General features: G+C 62.1%; 1 protein-coding gene across 2 annotated transcripts; it reads left to right on the top strand.

Moving 5' to 3' along the window:
• Nucleotides 1-234: 234 nt before the first annotated feature.
• On the top strand, nucleotides 235-19080 carry TFEB (transcription factor EB). Of its 2 annotated transcripts, none has more exons than XM_063356616.1 (9): nucleotides 235-539; nucleotides 13443-13687; nucleotides 13771-14025; nucleotides 14115-14195; nucleotides 14888-15008; nucleotides 15185-15241; nucleotides 15702-15777; nucleotides 15950-16097; nucleotides 16434-19080. In XM_063356616.1, the coding sequence occupies exons 2-9, from the start codon at nucleotides 13493-13495 to the stop codon at nucleotides 16872-16874; spliced, it is 1374 nt and encodes a 457-aa protein (XP_063212686.1). In that variant the 5' UTR covers nucleotides 235-539; nucleotides 13443-13492; the 3' UTR covers nucleotides 16875-19080. The 2 variants fall into 2 exon arrangements, with proteins under 2 accessions (XP_063212686.1, XP_063212687.1); XM_063356617.1 differs by lacking the exon at nucleotides 235-539 and adding an exon at nucleotides 5426-5788.
• The last annotated feature ends 1569 nt before the right edge of the window (nucleotides 19081-20649 follow it).

Below are 20649 nucleotides of genomic sequence, written 5' to 3'. Positions count from 1 at the left end.
CCTGGTGCAAGGGGCTGCACGATCCCGGTGCAAGGAGCTGCGGGACCCGGGCACAGCCCCCCCTTCACCCCTCCTTCCCCGGCACCCCCGTCCTGACCCGCTCCGGGGGTGGAAACCCCTTAACCCAAACTCCTGCTGCGGCCGAGGCGGAGGACTACAAGTCCCGGCAGGCGCGGGTAGCCCAGCCCCGCTCCGGACTACAGCTCCCGGCGTGCTGCGGAGCGGAGCGGGCCGTGCCGTGCCGCGCCGAGCCGGGCCGGGCCGGCGGGCGGGCGGGCACTGCTGCCCTCCCTCGGCGCGGGAGCGGCGGGGCCGGGCCGGGCCGGGCCGAACCGAGACGAACGGGGGCCGAGCGGGGCCGAATCGGGCCGAGTGGAGCCGAACCGAGCCGAGCGGGGGCCGAGCGGAGCCGAACCGACACGAGTGGGTGCCGAGCGGGGCCGAACCGGGCCGGACAGAGCCGAGCGGAGCCGAACCGGGCCGGACAGAGCCGAGCTGAACCACTTCGTTACCCTTGGCGTTCCGTCTCCCCCCGCCGGGTGAGTGCAGCGGGGCGGGGGGTGCCGGGGGGTTACGGGGGTACCGGGGGGGTACCGGGAGTGGGGGGGCGCCGCCAGCCGGGCAGCGGGGCCCTCTCGGGACGTAGCTCGGCCGGGGGGGGGTTGTTGTCCTGCTCCATCCCGGGGCGCTTTGCAGTCGCAGCAGCGGGGCTGTTTCTTATTTTTGTTTTTCCTCCTTTGGTGTAAATAATAATGACTCCCCCCCCAGCGTGTCCCCCTCCGGCCCCGGGAGCGGCCCCCGCTTACAGGAGGCTCCAGCCGGGCCGGGGCTGCGGTTGCTCCCGGTGCTGCCGGGCTTGAGCCGCCGGCTGGGGGGGTCCGGGGGTCTTCCGGCAGCTTGGCCGGGAGCCCCCGCCGAAAGGCCGGGGGTTCCGGGGGCTGCGAGCCCTCCGGGAGGCAGAGGGGACTTCCCCGGGTCGCCTTTACCGGCGTAACCCTCCCGTTTCTCCCGCACCCTTTACGCCACGCGTGGGGAAACTGAGGCACGGATGCTCCAGCCCTCGGTGCCGCCCCCCCGAGCGCTGGGTTTGCACGGGGGTTTCCGTGCAGCCTTCCCCGTGGGACAGGGTGCAAATCCTAGGGGGCAGGAGTGTGGGTCCCCCCCTCGGCCAGCCGGCCGCCCCCCCCGCACTGCTTTTGGGGTCTGCAAAAGGCAGGGGAAGAGTGGGGGTACCGCACGCCACGCAGCTTTTAGGGGATCCCCCCCTGCCCCCCGCAACTCGGTCCTCTGGGGCAGCAGGAGTTTGGCGGGGGCGGAGGAGGGGGCTGCGCTTAACCTGCCGCCGCCGATTAATGATATTCATGAATTAATTGCGAAGCAGGAAGGATTACACCAGCCCTCATGCCCATGTCCTCTTAAAGCTTGAGTGAGTCAGATGATGGGGAAATTTCCTTTAAAAAAAAAAAAAAAAGAGAGAGAAAGAGAGAGAAAAAGAGAGAAAATATGGTGGTTATTGTTGTGCTCTTCTAATATAAATAAATAAGCCCATGCAAGTCCGGGGACAAGCAGGGCCTGTTTCCAGGAATTGCAGCGCTTCTGCGCGTTCCCGGCCCGTGGGGGAGTTTGTGATTTATTTATGGGTTTTTTTTTATATAACGGCAGAGAGTTGAGCAGACAGGGAAGGTGTGGAGTTTGGGGGATTTATTTCTTTTCTTCCCCCCCCCCTCGCCCCCCTTTTAGTTTCCCCTACAGTGTTTGCTCGGCTTCATGCACGGCTGCTCCGCTGGCTGGAGGAGGGAGCGGGGCCGGTTTCTCCCTGCTGCGGGTGCCGGTGGCAGCTCAGCCTGTGGCTACCTGCTGCCGGGGGCTCCGGCGGGGAAAACCATGCCAGGGCCGCTGGGGGTTTGCGAATTGGGCTGCTGGAGTTGAGAAACCACCAGATTTCGGCTACAGGGGTGGGTGCCGAGGGGGCCTGCGAGCGGCACGTGCTGACCCTGCGCTGAGCGGAGGGGAGCTGGTGTGTTTTCTGAGGGGTGCTGGCTTTGCCCCATGGGGGGATGCTGGCTTTGACCCCCCAAAGAAGTGCTGGCTTTGCCCCCCCAGGGGATGCTGGTTTTCCCTCCTAGAGGGATGCTGGCTTTGCTTCCCCCCGAAGGATGCTGGCTTTGCTTCCCCCCGAAGGATGCTGGCTTTGCTTCCCCCCGAAGGATGCTGGCTTTGCTTCCCCCCGAAGGATGCTGGCTTTGTCCCCCCCGAAGGATGCTGGCTTTGTCCCCCCCGAAGGATGCTGGCTTTGTCCCCCCCGAAGGATGCTGGCTTTACCCCCCCGAAGGATGCTGGCTTTACCCCCCCGAAGGATGCTGGCTTTACCCCGCCGAGGGATGCTGGCTTTGCCTCCCACCCTTATCAGTAGGAAACCGCTCCAGGGTGGGGCTGGCTGCAACAGGGCGACTCCAGCATCCGGGTGTTTGGGATGGAGGTCGTGATTCCAGCCAGGTCTTTATTTCTTTTTCCACGCTCCGCAGCGCCGAGTTTACAGCACGTGTGTTCCTGGTGTCCCCCCCCCTCCCCGCCCCGGCCCTCCCCGTCCCCGCTACCGCCTTTGCCGTGACGAGGTTTCCCCGTTCGCTGGTTTTCGGCGGTGCGGGGAAAGGGAAGAGCCCTGTGTGCGCAGCGACAAAGTGATGAATCATCGGAGCACGGCGAGGGGGGGGACGACGGACATTTCCAGGGCTGAGGGTGGGGTGGCCCTGAAGCCCGAGCAGCGCAGCCCTGTGGGGGGAGGAACAGCCGCTGCAGGGAAATGGGGCTGGGGAGGCCACGCCGGGGGTGCCCCCCCTGCCAAAAGCACATGTTCCCAGGGTAGAAATGTCCTTCTGGCTCCCTGGGGCTCTCCCGGTGCTGGGCGGGGGGGGGTGTGCTGGGGTCTGGATGTTGCGATGGCACCGTGGGATCTCAGCCCGGCATCCATGTTTCTCCTTCCTTTCCCGGGGGGGTGCGGATGGATGGTGGGGAGGGATGGAGCTCTCCCTGCGCTGGGCATGGCACATCCCCGTCACCGCTGGGCTCCGTCCCTGGGGACAGCTGGACTTTGTGGTTTGGGGTTTTTTGCAGGGGGGGGACTTTGAGCTGCGCCTGCTGAAAGGGAGCCGTTTCCAAACTGCCCTATGTGGGGTTATCCCGTTCCCCGGTCAAACAGGAACCGGGCTGGGAGGCGGGGGGAAACATTCCAGGGTCAGCCCAGCACAGCGGTGTCCCCGGTGTGGTGTCCCCAGTGTGGGTCCTGCAGCCTGGTAGTGACACCGCGCCGCTGGCACATCCCCGTGACAGCATCGTGGCATCCCGTGGCTGCAGCCAGCGTTGGCCGGTGGCAGCCTTTTTGTGACACCTTCCCCGACCCTCTGTTTGCTGTGGGACATCTGCGGAGCGTTTCGCAGCCGCGGGAGCCAGCGCTGGAGGCTTCGCAGCCCCGTAAAAGAGCAGAGGCTGCTCGGAGGGGTGACGTGTGGGGTGGAGGGCATCCCGTGGTGGCCTTTCTGCGGTGGCATCACCTCCGCAAGGCCGGGGGAGGCAGCAGCTCGGGCTTTGCCGAGCCACGGTGCAGTCCCGGTGCGGAGGCGGCCGGGGAGCATCCCCCGCCAGCCCGTAATTCCCGGGGTGAGCCGCCATCATTGTCACCCTCGCAGCTGAAGCAGGGGATGGCACTGGCGGTACAACGCTTGGAGGGATGAAAAGGGTGATCTCTTCGTGAGCTCGCAGGCAGGAAATACGTGCTCATCTTTTCCCCCCCGCCACTGGTATGCCCAGAAGAGCCCCGATGGTTCCCCGTATGCGTTGCAAGGTCCTGCCCCGCCGCAGGGTCGGCACTTGGGTTTTCCAGGCGGATTTGCACGCATGTAGGGCGGTCAGGCCAGGGATGCAGGAGGCCGAGCCCTAGGATGAGCTTCAGTTCCTGCTCCTCGCTTTCCCAGGAGACCCAGGTGTTGGCCGGGGGTGGCACATTGCTGAGAAAACCGGGAGCGACGGGTGCAATCCCGGCACCGATGCCAGCTCTGGTCCTGTCCAGCCGATGCTGGCGGCTGCCTTTGAAGAAGCCGTCCCTTCTCCAACCGTCTTCCCCCTTGCTCTCTGCTGAACAAACAGCCAGCGGAGCAAAGCTATAAATATTAAATTGGGAGAAAAAAAAAAAAAAAAAGAAAAAAAGAGTAAAGAAACCACACAATTTCCCTGCAGGCAGAGGAAGAGCATGCGAGGGCCGAGCCCCGAGCGACGGGTGAGCGGGGCTGCCTGCAAGGACCTCACCAGAAGCACTTGGTGTGTCGTGGCGGGGGGGTGGGGTGGTAAAATGTGTCCCAGGAGGATGGCATGGGGCCGAATCCTGGCCACCGGGAGCTTGTGTTGTGCTGTAGGTCTGTAGGATGGAGGCAGAGCTTGGCAGCACCCTGGGGAACGGGGGATGCTTCATTTCCGGAGGCGCAGCGGGCGGTTCGGGAGGGGTTTTGGGAGGGTAGGTGCATTTTGGGGCTGGGAGCGGGAGTGTGGAGGTGGACGCTGCGGTTGCCCAGGGGATTTGCAGCGATGGTGGGTGTGTTGGCCTGGACGGGGTCGCCTGGGGAGGGTTCAAGGTCTTTCCCATCCCACCCCAGCCCCCCAGGTACTGCAGGTACCCAGGCTTTGCAAGGCGGCTGTGCCATCTTATTTTTAAAGACTCTTCTAAGAATTGCCCCCAGGGTTTTGTCGCCCTTCCTACAAGTGCATTCAACTCCCCACACCCTGCCCTCTGCTTAAATCCCCTCTTTTAGTTAAATCGGAGCAACTTTCTTTCCAGCTAAACCTGAAACGCCCAGGCAACATTCCTTCCCTGCCGGTTACATCCCTCTTTTTCCTTCCCATTCATGCACGCTATTAGTGAAAGTGATTTACTTCTCATCTAAACAGTTGCGAAGCCGAAGGTTTCCCATCGCCGCGCCCTGGCTCAGCGTTATCCCGGGACTCCACTTCGGCTGTAAATTCTCCTTTCAGCGCGCGGCTGAACCTCCGGCACAGTTTGTGCAGCTGCTGCCATAGCACCCAGGTGCCAAAATCAGCAGGGCCAAGGGGGGACCCGACCTGGGCACCTTCAGAACCCCCCGCGCCGCATCGGAGGGGCTGCGGGTGCTCCCTGGTGCAGAGTCCAGGCTGGGACATCTTGGTGGCAATGGCTGGCAATGAGCTTGGGGACGGGCAGGGGACTTTTTGGAGCCTCAGGGACAAGGAATGGCAGCAGGTCTGGCTGTTTCCTTGAGATTTTGGGGGAATTGCATGGGGTGGGGAATTTTTAGGGGGAAATGAGGAGGGAGCTGCGGCTGGGTCAGGCTGGTGGAGCGGGATCCCGGCACACAGGGAGTGTTTCCCCACTCCTGGCTTGCAAATCCCGCAGGAGGAGAGGAGGTTGGGTGCCAGCGGGCTCAGCCTTATCTGCAGCAGGGTGGGTGCCATGCTCAGCCCCGTCCCCGCTCCTTGGGGACCTGCTCCAGGCTCGGGACAGGCGAAGATCATGCCTGGAGAAAACCCAGCCTGGTGGGAAGATGCCTCTGGGCTCCTTCATGGTCAAACCGGCATAACCCGTGCCAGGGAGGCGGCAGCACCCATAGCGAGGACCTGACCCGGTTGCACCGGCACGGTGCCAGGACAGGGGCTGGATTGGCAGCGGGGGCTCCCGAGAGCCAAGTTTGACCTTCACGGAGCAGGAAAGCGCTGGGCTGAGCCGGGGGGAGAGGAGGGGAGAGGAGAAACCTCTCCTCTGCGGGTAAGCGGTGATGGCTGGGCGCTCCCTCGGGCATGAGAGGTGCTGCTGGGGCCGGGATGCTGGTGGGGAGAGTCCTGGGGCTGTTTGGGAGGACAAGTCACAGGCTGTCCCCAACTTGTTTATTCCTGGGAACGGGGAACAGCTGCGGCTCCCATGGATGGGGTGTCTGCGGCGCTGGGGCTGCTGGCTGCGGTACGGTTACATGAAATCCACCTCTGAGAAGCCTCCTGGCCGGGCGCTGGGGGCTGGACACGGCGTATTTATAAATATTACCTCCTTCCAGCAGCACGGGGCCATGGAGGGAGGGAGGGAGGGAGGAGGGATGGGGGCGGCACCGGGGGGGGACGTGGGGCTGTCACCTCGCACCTTCCGCAGCGGAGAGCTGTGCTGGCGGCAAGTGGCACCGTGAACTTGGGGCACATGGACCTCAAGGGCTGGTTTTGCTGAGCCGTCCCCACTTTCCAGGCTGATTTCTAGGATTTTGGGTCATGCGATGCCTCTAAATCCCGGTGCTGTGGTGTGTTGCATCTGTCCTGCTGCAGCCAAGCTGGGGGCAAGGGGTGGTGCCATCCTGCCCGTTCCCCTTAGTGCTCATTTATGCGGTTATTTGAAAAAAAAAAAAAAAAAACCAAACTCCAACACACGAGTTGTTTGGCGTCGTCTCGCGTTGGAGCAGGACGGGGTTTGCTCTTTGGCCGCAGGGTTGTGCGCTCCCGGCTCTCTCCGGCGCACTTAGGAGCGCCCGTGACCTTTGCCGAGGTGAGGGGGACACGGTGCGGCCGCGCGTCCTTCCCCGCCAGCGCGGCCGAGGCCCCTCCAAGGTCACCCCGCGCCTCTCCTCGCCTCCCCGCTGAAAGGCGGGCGCGATACGGGGCTGATTAATCACTCAGCCCCGTGTGGTGCCGGGCTGCGGCCGCCGCGCGTCCCCGCTCCCCGCACTGCCGTTGGCTCGTCCTCGCCCCAGGAACGTCCTTCTGCCTGTTAACACTTTTATTTTTAATTGCGGGGTGGGGGTGGGGGGGTGGGAGGGGAGGGCAGGAACTTGTCGGCTCGGGCTGTTTGCGCTGGCGGGCTGTGAATTCCCCGGGCGGTCAGTCGGACAGTGATGTTTCAATCAGGGCTCCTGCATCCGTGCCAACCACCCTGCGGGAAGGGCTTTTGCTCCGGTTTGGAGCCATCGCGGAGCTGGGTTCAGCCCCACCGTGGTGGGGTCCCGATGGTCCCCCCACCCCTCCCCCAGCCCTTCTCCTGGGGCTGCACCCGGATCTGGCCCGTGGGTGCCATCCTCCACCGGCCGTGCCCAGCCGAGGTGATGGCGTGTGTGCCGTCTCCGAGCTGTGCCACGCTGGGCAAAGGGGCTTTTTGGGGTGAGGAAGTGGCTTGTTGGGGTGAGGGAGAGGCGTTGCAGAAGGCTGCCACGCACAAGTGGGCTCTCATGGATATCCCTCGGCACCGCCAGAACCAGGGGTGCTTTTTTACGCACCCCATTTATTCTGCCCTGGGGGTGACACTGTGACAAAGGACACTCAGCCCTGGCTCTTGGTACCCAGGGACTGATGCTTTTCCCTCCGCCGGGTCCCTGACACCTCCCTGGCGAGGCAAGCTTACCTGGGCAGTTTGGGGACCACTTTAGCCAGGGTCCTGCCGTCATACAAGAAAACGTTAATGTTTTTACTGTGCTGGATACCTGGGCTACTTCCAGGGGCGGTATTTAACGCATGGAAGGGAAGACATTCGGCCTCTGACCCAAGCGCCTGGTAACAACGCCGTGGTCCACGTTTCTGGGATGCCAGGGCTAAAAACAGTCCCGGTGACTCAGTCTCTGCCTGATGTTGTCAACTGACCCCGGCTTTTGTTTGCCAAGTCCCTCCGCCTTCTCCTTCTCCCTTTCAGGGCTGCGTGCTCGCCGCGCGGGGAAGGTGCCTCCGGACGGGGCTGGGGTGGCTCTGACCATCCACCTGCCCGACCTGTCTCCTGCCCGACCCATCACGGGTGGGTGATGGGGAGGGCACTGTTGCTCTCTGGGGTTGGAAATGGGTCCCCCCCCGCCCCTTTCCCACCACCCCATCCTCATCCCAGAGGGGCATAGGCTGGATGGGACCTCTGGAACCTCTGGTCCAACCACAAGTGTGGCCAACGTTGGGCTTAGATCGGGGTCTCCAAGGATGGAGGTTGCTCCGCTGCCAGCGTTTGGCCACCCTAAAGGTGAGAAATCCCATCCTGCAACCCCAGATCAGACCCTGTCCCACTGCCCGTTTCTGGGGCTGCCAACTGGGCACCGTGGTCCTCAGCGTGCTGATGAAGATGAAGGGGTCCTTCCTCGCCTGGGTGCCGGTGTCGTTACCAGACCCCTGACACCACGGGTACGCTGGCATGGCATAAATCACCCCTGCAGTGGCCTTGCCAAGTCAGGGCGAGTGCCCCGAGGGACCAGTCCCAGCTGGCCAGGAGCGGATGGGTGCCAGCCGCGTTGCTGGTGGGGTGGCACGGCAGCGGCTCGCTGGCCCAGCCCCGGGGGAGTGACCTGCTGGGACAGTGGCACATCCAGCACGGGTGCAAAGGGGTGATGGTAAAAAGTGGGTTTGCACAATGAGGGGGGTAAGGGGGGTCCCCAGCACTGTGCCAGCGGCGTGGGGCATCACACAGGCATCCTTGTCATCCCCTGGCTTTGCCATCGCCATCCTGGTTGGTGCTGGTCAGCACTGGCATCGCCGTCCCGGCGGGCACCGGCTGTGGGTGCCGGAGGGACCCCGTGTGCTGCCCGGCAGCGTGCGGGGACGGATCCAGCTGCGTAATGTTGGTGCTTGTTGTGCGCCCACTCCAGCCGTAGGGAGGGCGAGGGATCCCTGCGTGCCACCTTACCTGGAGGGACAGAGGGACAGCTTTTGTCCCTCTGTGTATTTGCAGGCAGGGATGTCACCGCAGGCAGCGCTGCCGGCAGCTCCCGGGGGGACGCCATGGGGCAGACCCAGCCGGGGCTCGGGCAGCCCGGAGAGTCCGCCGGCAGCATCTATTTCTTTTTCTCAGCTCAATTGCTAACTCTTGCGCTGCAGTGAGAAAAACAAGCAGGTTTGGAGGTTTTTTTTGCAACTTCCCCCCCCTCCGCCCCCCCAACCACCCCGCCTGCACCCTGCGCGGCCTCTGCTGCATTAAAAGCAAAGTCCTGAAAATGAGGAAACGCGGGGCCAGCGCAGGAGCCGGGCTGGCCTCAGCGAGGAGCACGGAGGAGCTGCGACCCACAGGCTCTGGCACCCAGAAGCCCCCCCGGCCCCGCCGTCCCGCGCCCAGGTAACCCCAGCCCCGTCGTCCCCCTTCCCCGCACAGCGGGGTGGCAGCGGAGCCCGTCCCCGGGCTGCGGGCACCCATGGGGGGGCTTTGCGGGTGCCTGGCGGGGTGGCAGCTCGGTGCCGTCCGGTCCAGAGAGCCAAACTCCGCTGGGCTCCCGGCTGCGGGACCCAGCTGGCCATTGCTTGCCCCAAAACGGCTTTGGGTGCTTTGCCCTGCCCGGGCTGGGATATTTTGGGGGTCCCTTGCTCGCCGCCCTCACGTCTCACCTTCCCCCCCCCCCCCAGTGGTATTTGAAAATGAAAAACAAGGAAGGAAGGCTCGGCGGGTGCTTGCTGCCAGTAGCAAGAAGCAGAGCTGTTTTCACTTCTTTCTTCTCTTTTTCCTTTTTGCTGCCCTCTTGGTTATCAATGAAGCAGCCCGGAGCGGCGGGTGGCACGGCCCCCACCCCGGCTACCCTCCTTCCCTGGGGGGGTCCCCGCTCCCGGCTCAAGCCGCTGATTGATTTTTCCGCTCATGAACGGCCACAATCGCCCGGGAAATAAACACAGAGGGCGGGCGGCTCCTTGGTGCGATGAGTTTGGGGGTTCTCAGCTCCGTTTCTGGGGCCGAGCGGGGCATCGCTCCCCTCTTTTCCCTCCAGCTTTCGAGGGGGTGGGCAGGTGGGCAGGTCCTCAAAGCAGGGCAGCAGGATTTGTGTTGCACTTGCTCTGTATGTGTGTGCGTGTGCCCGTAGGTTGCGGGCAGGACGGGCGGCGCGGGGTGCCGCTTCCCCGCCGTGGGCCGCCCAGGGAGGGTAACGCGATCCCGTATTTCGCAGGGGCTAATTCTGGAAACTGCTTCAGGGCAGCTTTTATTTCTAACCCACACCTGGGCGCAGCGAGGCGGCAGTGGGGTGCCGCATGGGTGCGGGGATGGCGGTGTGGCTCCGGCTGTTTTGTCCCTTCGGGGTGGCACTGGGTGCCCAACGCTGGCTCTCCGCGGCGGGTCCTGTGTCAGCCCAGCCCCGTGTGTTGCGGAGCAGGACCTGGTGTCGCTGCAGAAAATACACTTTCCAAACTCCGTCGGCAGCCTGGGCTGCAGTGCCGCAGGGCCCCGCGGGGACAGGGGACAGCTCAGGGCCATGCAAAGTCCTGCGGGGGGGGGACACGACGAGCTGGTGTCAGGGCAGCTCTGGGTGCCACCGGGGATCCTCCACCCCCGAGTGCCGCCCCGTTGTGGGGAGGGCACGTTGGGCTCTTGTTGAAAATAACACCCCCAGAGGAAAAGCAAGAAAGGTCCAGAAATAACCGCGTCGCTAAATAGCAGCGGAGATATTTCGAAGGGAGATTAATTCCCTGGCTCCGGCCCCGCGCGTTGTCCCGGCGGTGGGTCTGGTGTGTGGTGGTGGAGCCCCAGGCGCTGATGGAGCCCCCCAGCACCCGGGGGGGTGGTTTTCACTCCAGGACCTGCTCTGGCTTTAGGATGTGGTCCTGCAATGAAGTGGGATTAACTTTTTTCCCCCCACCCAAAGGAGGCAGGGGTGCGGGGTTTTCGGAGTTTCCTTTGAGAAATCCATCCCTTTTCCCTGTGTTCCTGGCTTGTGCTTTGGACCCCCCCATGGAGCTGGGGGCTGCAGACAGGGTCAGGATCAGCCCGGCTCCACGGCTTCTCCTGCCGATGGTCGGCGATGGGCAGGGGGTTGAGAGCTGTTCCAGGCATGGAAAAGCCACCCTGTTGTCCCCCCTGCCACCAGTCCCCGCTCTCCGGACAGGAAAGGTGGAGTCAGGGTGTGGAGAGCTGCTGGGGCCGTCCACCCTTTCCCTGCTTCCTCCTGCCTTCCTGCCCTTCAGCCCCTCTTCTCCCTCCCCATCGCCTTCCCGTTGCTCCATCGCCCACCCGGGGCCTCCCACCGCCTTCCCCCCTCCCCTCCCCTGCTCTTCCCTTTCCGTGACCGATGGGGACGTTGACCCAGCAGGTGCCCTGGCAGCATCCGATGGGAAACCCAATGCCTGGGTATGCCCTGGCCGGCCACGCTGCCAGCTCCGAGCCGGGCAAACCACTGCCCGAGCACCGGGATGGACCCTCCCCAGGGTCCCCTCCAGGCAGGGACCAGGCTGGGGCTGCCCCTGGCATGGGAACGGCTCCGGCTCAGCGGGAAAGCCCCTGGGTGTGCTTTCCCCGGCACGCGAACATCCCAGTTAGCATCCCAGGATGCCAACACCTTTCACCTTCCCAGGAATAACAGGCATCCCGGATGGAGCTGCTGTTCTGCGTGCTTTATTTCTGCCCGCCCTGCGCCAAGGGGTGGCGGGGTGGAATGCGTTCCCCTGGGATGGGGTACCTGCTCCGTGATACCGGTTGGGTCCCCATCCTTTCCCACCTCCAGCTTCCTCCCTCCCACCCGCTGGGGCTGACTCAGACCGAAAGCAGAAGCTGCCCGGCGTTTCGGGGGGCGGGGGGGAAGCCAAGCAGAACCAAGCGGGTTATTTTAAACCTGACCTAATTTCCCCTCTCTCCGTATCGGGCCCGGCTCTGGCCACCCTTCCCCATCCTTGCCCTCGGCAGCTCCCCTTCTCTGGAGTTTCCCGGGGGAGAGGGCAGCGCTTTCGGCTCCCCCCACCCCTGTTTTCTATAAGGGAGCAGCTGGGGGGGTCCTGGAGCCAGGCAGGGCGGTGGGACCGGGGTTGGCGTGGGTGAGCGGGTGCCGTGCCGTGGGTGACTGTGCCTCGGCACGCTTCACGTGACACCCTCCATCCCCCACGTACCGGCTGCCCTTCCTAAGAAGAGCCCGGATCCCCCCGGCAAACACGGGGGCTGACCGCAGAGTTTCCCGTGCACGGCTTGAGATCTCTTTTCCCGCTCTCCCCCGGTGCTTGAAGCTCCTCAAAAACCTCTGTCTCCTGGTGCCCTGGTGCCTCACCCTGTCCCTGTGGCATGAGCTGGGCTCGCCAAGCACGGCCGGTTCCTCCACGCCGCGGCGGCTCATCACAGAATCACAGAATTGGTAGGGTCGGAAGGGACTTCTGGAGATCGTCTAATCCAACCCCCATCCCATCTCCTCACAGCTCTGGAGGCTTTCCCTCTCACCCTGCCCTGAAGATTTGGGGTTATTACATCCCCCGTGTGCATCGGCTGCGGTTTATCCCCCTTTGGCCCTGTTTCATCCGCTGCAGGCTGTCCCCGGCGTCACTGAGTCCCTTTCTGGGGCTCTGCTGTTGCTTCTCTCAAGTGTTGTCCCCCTGTGCCCTCTTCTGAGGCCGTTTGTGACAGCTATCTTAACGAAGCTCCAATTGATAACTGTCCCAGGCTCCTCTTCTCCCATCCCCCTTTAGATGGGCCACCATGTCTAATTAATTACCTTCCTCTTGCCGTTCAATAGCTGGCTCTTGATCCATGTAATCGTATTTCTGTCCATGCTGGCTTGATTTAATTTCCCCCTTAGGATATTGCGTGGCACTGTGTATCATGCCTCGCCGAAACCCTGGTGCGTTGTATCCACTGTGGCCCCTTTGTCTGCAATTACACATTGTATTTAAATAGCAAAACCCTCCAGATTTGTCTGGTTACGCCGCCGCAGAGCAAACCCCCGGTGTTTGGCTCCTGTCTGTTCCCCTGGCAGCGTTTGCTTTGGCTCCTGTGCTCCGCTTTCCCTCCTGCCCTGAGGATGCTGTGATCCAGACCCCCATCCTGTAAACATCTCCCGCATCCCCAGCCCAGCCCCGCGTGGGAAACCAGCCCCATGGAAAACCATCATCGTGGCCCCGCAGAGTCCGGGTAGGGCATCTCCCCTCGCCCCGGCATCCTCTCCCCCCCTCCACGGGCCGCCGTCCCCTTTGTACGGGGGAACAAGGGCCGGTCTGTGCGGTGCGGGGGCCTCGCACGCCTCCCCCCGCCTCTGCGCTCGCGTGCCGGCCCCGCACAGAAGCCGTGTTGTTCTTCCTGCGCCGGTTTCGGAGAAGCCGGGCTGAGGGTTAAACCCTGCCTCCGGCTCCTGGCACCCGCCGGCCTTTTCTTCCTGCTCTTCCCTTGCTTTCTCTTTCCCTTTCGCTCCGCTCTGGGGCTCTGTTTTTTTTTCCTGGTCCTTCTGGCTTTGCTCCGGTGTTTCGGAAGTTGGTGGCTCAAAGCACGCTCCAGCTGAACCCGGCGGTACGTGAGTCCAAGCGCGCTGGGCACGGGGGTCCCGGCTACTCCCTGCCCACCCTGTCCCCTCCCTGGGGTGTCCTGGCTGTCCCCAGGGAGAGCGGTGGCGTGGCAGGGAGCCGCGGCAGGAGGGCAGACCCGTCCATCTGGCGTTAGGGCGATCGTCCTGGTACAGCTGCTCTGGGATGTCTGCTCCCTCCCCGTGCCTCAGTTTCCCTGTTGCTGATGTGCCATGTCCTCTTCTCAGGGTCACCTCCGTGCCCGGCGGGCGCCCGTGTCCCCCCCCTCTGGTGCACCATGGCGTCCCGCATCGGCCTGCGGATGGAGCTGATGAAGCAGCAAGCGCAGCAGGAGGCGGAGAGGGAGCGCATGCAGCAGCAGATGATGATGAACTACATGCAGCAGCAGCGGATGCCGGTGGCCTCCACCCCGGCCATCAACACCCCCGTCCACTACCAGTCCCCACCACCCGTGCCCGGAGAGGTCCTCAAGGTACAGTGCCGGGCGGGTGGTGTCCCCCCCTTCCCTGGGGACAGGGGGGTGTGGGAGATCCCTGATGGTTTGTCGCCTCGCAGGTTCAGTCCTACCTGGAGAACCCCACCACGTACCACCTCCAGAAGTCGCGGGACAAGAAGGTTCAGGCTTATCTCTCCGAAACCTACGGGAACAAGTTTGCTGCCCATGTCAGCCCCGTCAGCCACTCTCCCAAGCCACCACCCGCCGCGTCCCCCGGTGTCCGACCCGGCCACGTCATGTCCTCCTCGGCGGGCAACAGTGCGCCCAACAGCCCCATGGCCATGCTCAACATCGGCTCCAACCCCGAGCGGGAGGTGAGGAGGTGCCACCGGGCTGCCGGGGGTGGCAAAGGTGCTGGAAAGGGCAAAGAAACCCACTGGCATCTTACGCCTTTCCCTTTCAGTTTGATGAGGTCATTGATGACATCATGCGCCTGGATGACGTTTTGGGCTATATGAACCCCGAAGTCCACATGCCCAACACAGTGAGTCTCTGATGCACGTTTGGAAGAGGTCAGAGCCTGGGAGGGAGGGTGGCCTGGGGGTCCCGCAGCCCCATGCTTGCAGGGACAGAGGTGGCACAGAGGGGACGTGTCCTGCCACATCCCTGCAGCGATGCCCAGGTGCCAGCCCAACCCAGCCTCATCCCTGGGACGGGTGTCCCTGGGGCTGGGAGAGGGAGGCAGCGAGATCTCCCATTTGCAACTGCAAGAGCCAGTTCTTCAGCTTCTTTTCCTCTTTAATGACAGTTGGGAGCCCTTATAAAAAGCCGGAGAGACGAGAGAGGGGTGTGGGGAGGGACCAAGGGTCCGCTGCAATGTGGGGGGACGTTGATGCCGGGAGAGGTTTCCCAGCCAGAAGCTTGCTCAGAGCGGCACCGTCGCCCGGGTCGGATCCATACGGCAGCTTGTGCCTCCCAGTGGGATTCATCCTGCCGAGCCCTTCTCGGATGTGATTCATCTGCCCTATTTTAGATGCTGGCCGTGGGAGGGGATCAGCTGCGCCCTTTGAAGTCCTGTTTTCTTTGCTGCTCTGATTATAGCTGGTTTAAGGGCCCGGGAAGACAATTACACCTGCCTGGGCTACACGCTCGCATCCCAGAGGCCAAGCAGCTGGGCTTGAGCCCCGGTCCCCTGGCCCCGGATGGAGCTAACCCGCCTGTCCCTCTGGTTTTCAGCTGCCGATGTCCAGCAGTCACATGAATGTCTATAGCGGGGACCCCCAGGTGACGGCCTCTCTCGTAGGTGTCACCAGCAGCTCCTGCCCTGCCGACCTCACCCAGAAGAGAGAGCTGACAGGTATGTCCCCGGCCCCGGTGACGGCGAGTACCAAAGCTGGCCGGGGCTGCCCTGTCCCCGCGGGTGGGGAGGGCGGCTCTGGGGGATGCTGGGGTGCTCCGACACCAGCTTGGGATGCTCGTGGGGCGAGATGAAGCCTCATCCCGTCTGGGTGACGTTGTGGGTCTCCGTTGCAGATGCCGAGAGCCGAGCCCTGGCAAAAGAGCGCCAGAAGAAAGACAATCACAACCTGAGTGAGTTTGGTGATGGCTGCCCATGGGTTGCATGCTTTTCCCTCTCCCACCCCTGCAGCGCTTTCCCCATCACTCTTCATCCTCGTTCCCCCTCTTTCCAAGCCGGGTCCCCCTTCCCCTCTCACCTCATCCTCAGGAAATACCCCACCAGCCCCCTGCCATGGCTCCCACTTTCCCAGCTCTGCAAAATGCCTACGGTGCAGGAGAGACCCTGTTGTCCTTCTCGTTAGCGCTGGGGGAAGGTCAGACCAGCCAGGGGGATGGATGAGAGCAAGGTGCCAAACGGTTGTCCCTAGAGGTTTCTCATCCTGAGCTCCCCGACTCCGGAGGATCTGTCCGGGGCACGACGGTGGCTCCCAGCCCCACGAGCCGGGAGCAGCAGCGTGGCCGGTGGGGGCTGTGGGACATGGAGCTGCTCCTGCTGCTTCCTCACCTCCTTCCCTCTCTTCTCACCCTGCAGTCGAGAGACGGCGAAGGTTTAACATCAACGACCGCATCAAGGAGTTGGGGATGCTGATCCCCAAGGCCAACGACCTGTACGTATCAGTGGTTTCCGTGGGGCTGGGGTACCTGTGGGTTTTGTGGGTTTGCTCGACGCTCGGCCATGGGGCCAGCGATACTTGCAGAGGGGCTTTTTGGTGGAGCAGGGCTGAGGGGACACGTTGGTGGCACGCAGGTGGCAATCTCTTTTTCCATCCTGCACCGCAGGGACGTGCGCTGGAACAAAGGGACAATCCTGAAGGCGTCTGTGGACTACATCAAGAGGATGCAGAAGGACTTGCAGAGGTCACGAGACCTGGAGAATCACTCGCGGCGTCTGGAGATGACAAATAAGCAGCTGCTGCTCCGCATCCAGGTGAGCTTCCCTGTGCTCTTCCCTCCCTCCGCTCTACTCCAGCCCCACGAGCAGCTCGCTCCTGCCCCGTGGAGGGGACGGGCAGGGGCTCTCCTCCCTCTCATGGCTGTCGAGTCACCAGGAAAGTCATCGGACAAACTGGACATCTGAGGTTCAGGTCACCACAGCGAGTGTTGTTGACCTGTTGGGTCACCGTTTTCCATCCTTCGCCTCTTCCATGGGCTCCTTCGCTGTGAGCTTCTTGGTCCCTCTGTCCCTGCCACCTCCGTGGATGCCCATGTGCCGTGTCCCCATGCACGACGTCCCCACCAAAGACCTCCTGTGCTCTGTTGGCAGGAGCTGGAGATGCAGGCGCGTGTCCACGGGCTGCCCACCTCCTCGCCCTCGGGTGTCAACGTAGCCGAGCTGGCTCAGCAGGTGGTCAAGCAAGAAGCCGGCAGTGACGAGGGGACGCTGGAGCCACTGCTGCCACCTCCGGACCCTGAATCGCAGCCGCAGGCGGCGCTGCCTCCACCACCCCAGTCTCCCTACCACCAGCTGGACTTTACCCACAGCCTGAGCTTCGATGACGGCTCCCGGGGCTTCCCGGACAGCCTGGAGCCCGGCCACAGTGCTTCCTTCCCATCCCTATCCAAGAAGGAGCTGGACTTGATGCTGATGCAGGACACCATGCTGCCCCTGGCCTCTGACCCCTTGTTCTCGGCCATGTCCCCGGAGGCCTCCAAGGCCAGCAGTCGCCGGAGCAGCTTCAGCATGGAGGATGCAGACATGCTGTGACGAGGAGCTGCTCCGACGCTGGGGTCAAGGACTGGACCTTCAAGTTTGGTTAGTGAAGTTACAGGGCGCTCTTCTCACGGGAGGAGCCCGTCCTGCTGCGCACTTGAATCTACGTAGGAGTACCTTTTCTCTATGCAACGGGGGGTCTCGGATCAAGGCTCGCCGGGTACCGCCGTGTCTTTCGCAAGCTTTTTTTTTTGCCAGGAGCTGGAACGGAACTTCTTGGCTTGCTGTGGCGTTGGCCTGACTGCAGGTTCCCCAGCCCGGGAGCGTGTTCTCGGTTGCTTTGCCTTTCAGCGAAACCCTCCCGGACCGGAGCCCATCCCCAGGGTGCTGGCTCGGAGCCGGAGCGAGCGGGAGCCTTCAGGTCCCTGGGAGGAGAGGGCCGATGCTCAGAGCTTTTTGTCTGGCTTGCTGCCTCCTTGCTGCCCCGCTCCGGGACTCCATGTTCCCAAGGAGTCTTCCCCAGCGGTGGCCTCCCAGCCCTGCGGATGCTTCACGGTGCCAATTCCTTCACGGTTCCTCCTTCCTCGGAGCACCCACTGCCTCTCTGTGTTGCAGGGCAGGAGGTGTTAATTGGAGCGAGTTAATTCACGGGGCATGGGGGATGTTGTCTGAGGGAGCTGGGTCCGAGGCTACGAATTTGGGTCAAGGTTGAGGGCTTCCAAATGGCCAGGACGGGGTGTTTGATGCTCAGTCAACCCCCTGCTGTGACCCTGCCCTTGCGGGGGGACATCCCCTCGGGGTTTGGCAGCACCTCCAAAACATCGCTGGCCTCTGGACAAGGGCTTCATGGTGCTGGGTGACCTTCAGCCTCCCTCGAGACATCCCCGCAGAGGTGCCTCTGCCCCGTAACGCCAACCCTCGGCTCTTCAGGTGGAAAGATAAAGGGTCTTTACGCTTTTTTTTGGGGATACTCGTTGAAAGCGGATGTCTTGCCCCACATCTGGGCGTGGAGGTCCAGGCTGGGGACCAGGAGATGGTTTGTGCCGATGCCAAACCTGAGCTGCCGCTCTCTGCCCGTGGCTCGCGGGGTTTATTTCTCTTCCCGGTGTCACCAGCTCGTTCCCCAGCTGGGGTGGCTCGGTGATGGGGAGCTGCTTTGGGCTCTGCACCGCCTCCTGCCTCCTCAGCCCGGCTGGTGGTGGGGAGGGAGCTGGGCAGGGGAGGGGGACGCTGTTCACAGGGAAAATACCGTACGGATTTTATCAGGGAGAGGAGGCAAGGCTGGGGAGAGGAGACCCCTTTGCGATCCCGCGCTATAGCACAGCATCGCTCTCCCCCGGGCCGTGGAAGCTGTGGCGAGGTGGCTGGGAGCCTGCGCAGGGATGGGGGTGTCACTGGGTGGACCCCATCCTGGACCAAGGATGGGGGATGTCACAGGGTTGGGACCGCCAGGGGAAAGCCCAGCCAAGGAGGGACAAACATGCTCCATCGCGGCTGGATTGGGGGTTGCGAGGTGGGGGACAGCCCCGGTGCCCCCCCCCGGCGAGGTGCCTGTGGGATGTGAGGGTGCGGGGAAGTGCAGAAGGTGGGGAGGAGAGCAGGGGAAAGGAGGAGGGAGGACACGGGATGTCCTGGAGCATCGGGACAGGGCAGGGTCTGGCCGCTGCCCCGCAGGGGTGCAGGGAGGGCAGCAGAGGGGGCATCGGGGCGCGGGGCTGTGTGGGTTTGGGGCTGCGCGTTCACGGGAGGCCTTGGCATCCTTCATGCACTGCCGTTAGTGCCTGTAAAGAGAATAATCCCCCCCGGCAGGGCGGCAGCACCCCATACGCTGTGCTGAGTGCCTATAGACGTGGGTGATCTGTGGGGCTGCAGACACCGGAGGGTCTCCGGGGGCGCTTCAGGGCGGGCATGTGAAATCCTGGGTCGCTTGGGATTATCGTGACCGTACGGTGGTTGCGCTGGGCCCTCGCTGGTGGTACACGACACGCGCGGGGCTGGCTGGGGTGCGCGACCCTCTGCCCCGCTCCTGGCGCCGGCGGGCAGAGCACCGTCCGCTGCTCAGCGCGAGACGTGGCGTCTCCCCCAGCCGCGAGTAACCAGTTGTGGATTATTATTATTATTATTATTATTTTTTTAATCTTTTGGGGTTTTTGTTTGTTTTATTTTTCTTTTCTATTTTTAATGCACTGTGCTCTGATTAAAAAATTTTACTACTGTTTTATAAATAAATGTATAAAAGAATGAACTGGAATGGAAGAAGAATCATTAAAATATATTTATTTACAACATGCCGGAGCGTTGCAGCGTGGGCTGTTTCTTCTCATGCCGGAGGAGGGAGGGTCAGGGCACTGAAAGCACCCAGAGCCGCTTTCCCCCAGTGATGCTCGAAGGCTGGGATGCGGCAGCATCCCCATCTTGCAGGGGGGCTGCCCTGGATTTGGGGAGCTGGGTTTTTTGTTTTTTTTTTTTTTCGCAGGAAAGCCTGGTGCAGTAGAAGGGGAGAAGCACCCCATTCAGCCGGTCCCAGGGTGGTTTGGGGTTTTTGGGGTCCCTCCGGAGGGGTGCCAGCCCCACAGCCAGGTGCTTCGGGGAGGTCCACAGCTGCCGGTGCTGTGCACAGCTGGGACTTGTGAGGTGCTGACCCATCTGCTGATTGCTTAATTGGAACCAGGCTTGGCCCCTTAATTAATAATAGTCGCAAGGCCCTGGAGAGCAGAGCTAGAAGGAGCTGTGTCCCTGGGGCTGAGCACGGTGGCAGGAGTGGGGCAGGTTTGTGGTGGCCGTCCTGATCTGTGCTGGGTGAGAGCAATGGTGGAGCCGTCCCAGGAGCTCAGGTGTGTTTCCTACCTGTTGGGTGGCACCTGGAATGGGCGTGGGGCTGTTGGGGGGGGCTTTTCTGTCCCCTCCTCACTGCTGGGACTGGCTTAGCATCACCCCTGGGTGCTGCAAAACCTTTCTGGGTGCCCAGACCCCTTGTACCCCAGAGTATTCCCACCTCCTGATTGTGAACCTGCTGCAGGCTGGGGACCCTCCTGCCCAGTTTAAGCAAGGGCAAAAATAGGCTTGCAAAGTCTCCTGGCTGAGACCCTGCCTGGCAAAACTCATCGCATGCCATGTTTCCAGACTCTCTCTGTGCTTTCCACTGTGTGGAGCCACGTGCCAGGTTCCTGCTGCCCCTTGCTCCCCTCTGTGATGGTGTTAAACAGACACATGAGGGGGGGGGGGGGGGGAAAAGATAAAATCCACCTTAAAATAGACTTCCCAGGATGGAAAATCACAGGGGCTAATCTTGGAAACTTTATTAAAAGAAGAAGGAGGGGAAAAAAGAGAGCGAGGAGGCTGGGGGGAGAGAAAGAGTAAGTAGTTTCAGACACTTTAAAAAAAAAAAAAATTCCTGATTTGATTTATCTGGGGAGTGTGAACACTAAATAGAGAACAACGCCTGAAGTGTGAATTATTTCCTATATTAACACAGAGAAAAACTGATAGCCTTTTCATGTCAAGAGAATAGCACGGAGGGGAGGGCGGGGGGAGAATGACATTGTTCAATCTCCGGGTTTGCTCACTCTTTATCAGGCTGAGATCAAAATTTATTCCCAGGATGAGGCCTGCGGCCCGGCTGAGGCCCTAGAGATTTTTAAGGGCCTAATTAAGAAAACAGGATGAAAATGGCGAAATAAGAGGGCAATTTACTTCTTGCAGAATAGGGAGATCAAATCAACTTATGAGCAATTAATGTGCACAAGGAGAGAATAAAGGGATGCCGGGATATGGTAGAGGGCCTCATTTTAATGACATGCTCTGGTGTTGGCATAGAGGATTACTCTGA

Source organism: Chroicocephalus ridibundus, chromosome 20, assembly GCF_963924245.1.
Source record: "Chroicocephalus ridibundus chromosome 20, bChrRid1.1, whole genome shotgun sequence".
Classification (NCBI taxonomy): domain Eukaryota; kingdom Metazoa; phylum Chordata; class Aves; order Charadriiformes; family Laridae; genus Chroicocephalus; species Chroicocephalus ridibundus.
Note: the sequence above shows the minus strand (reverse complement) of the source record. Positions and strands in the feature narration are given on the sequence as shown.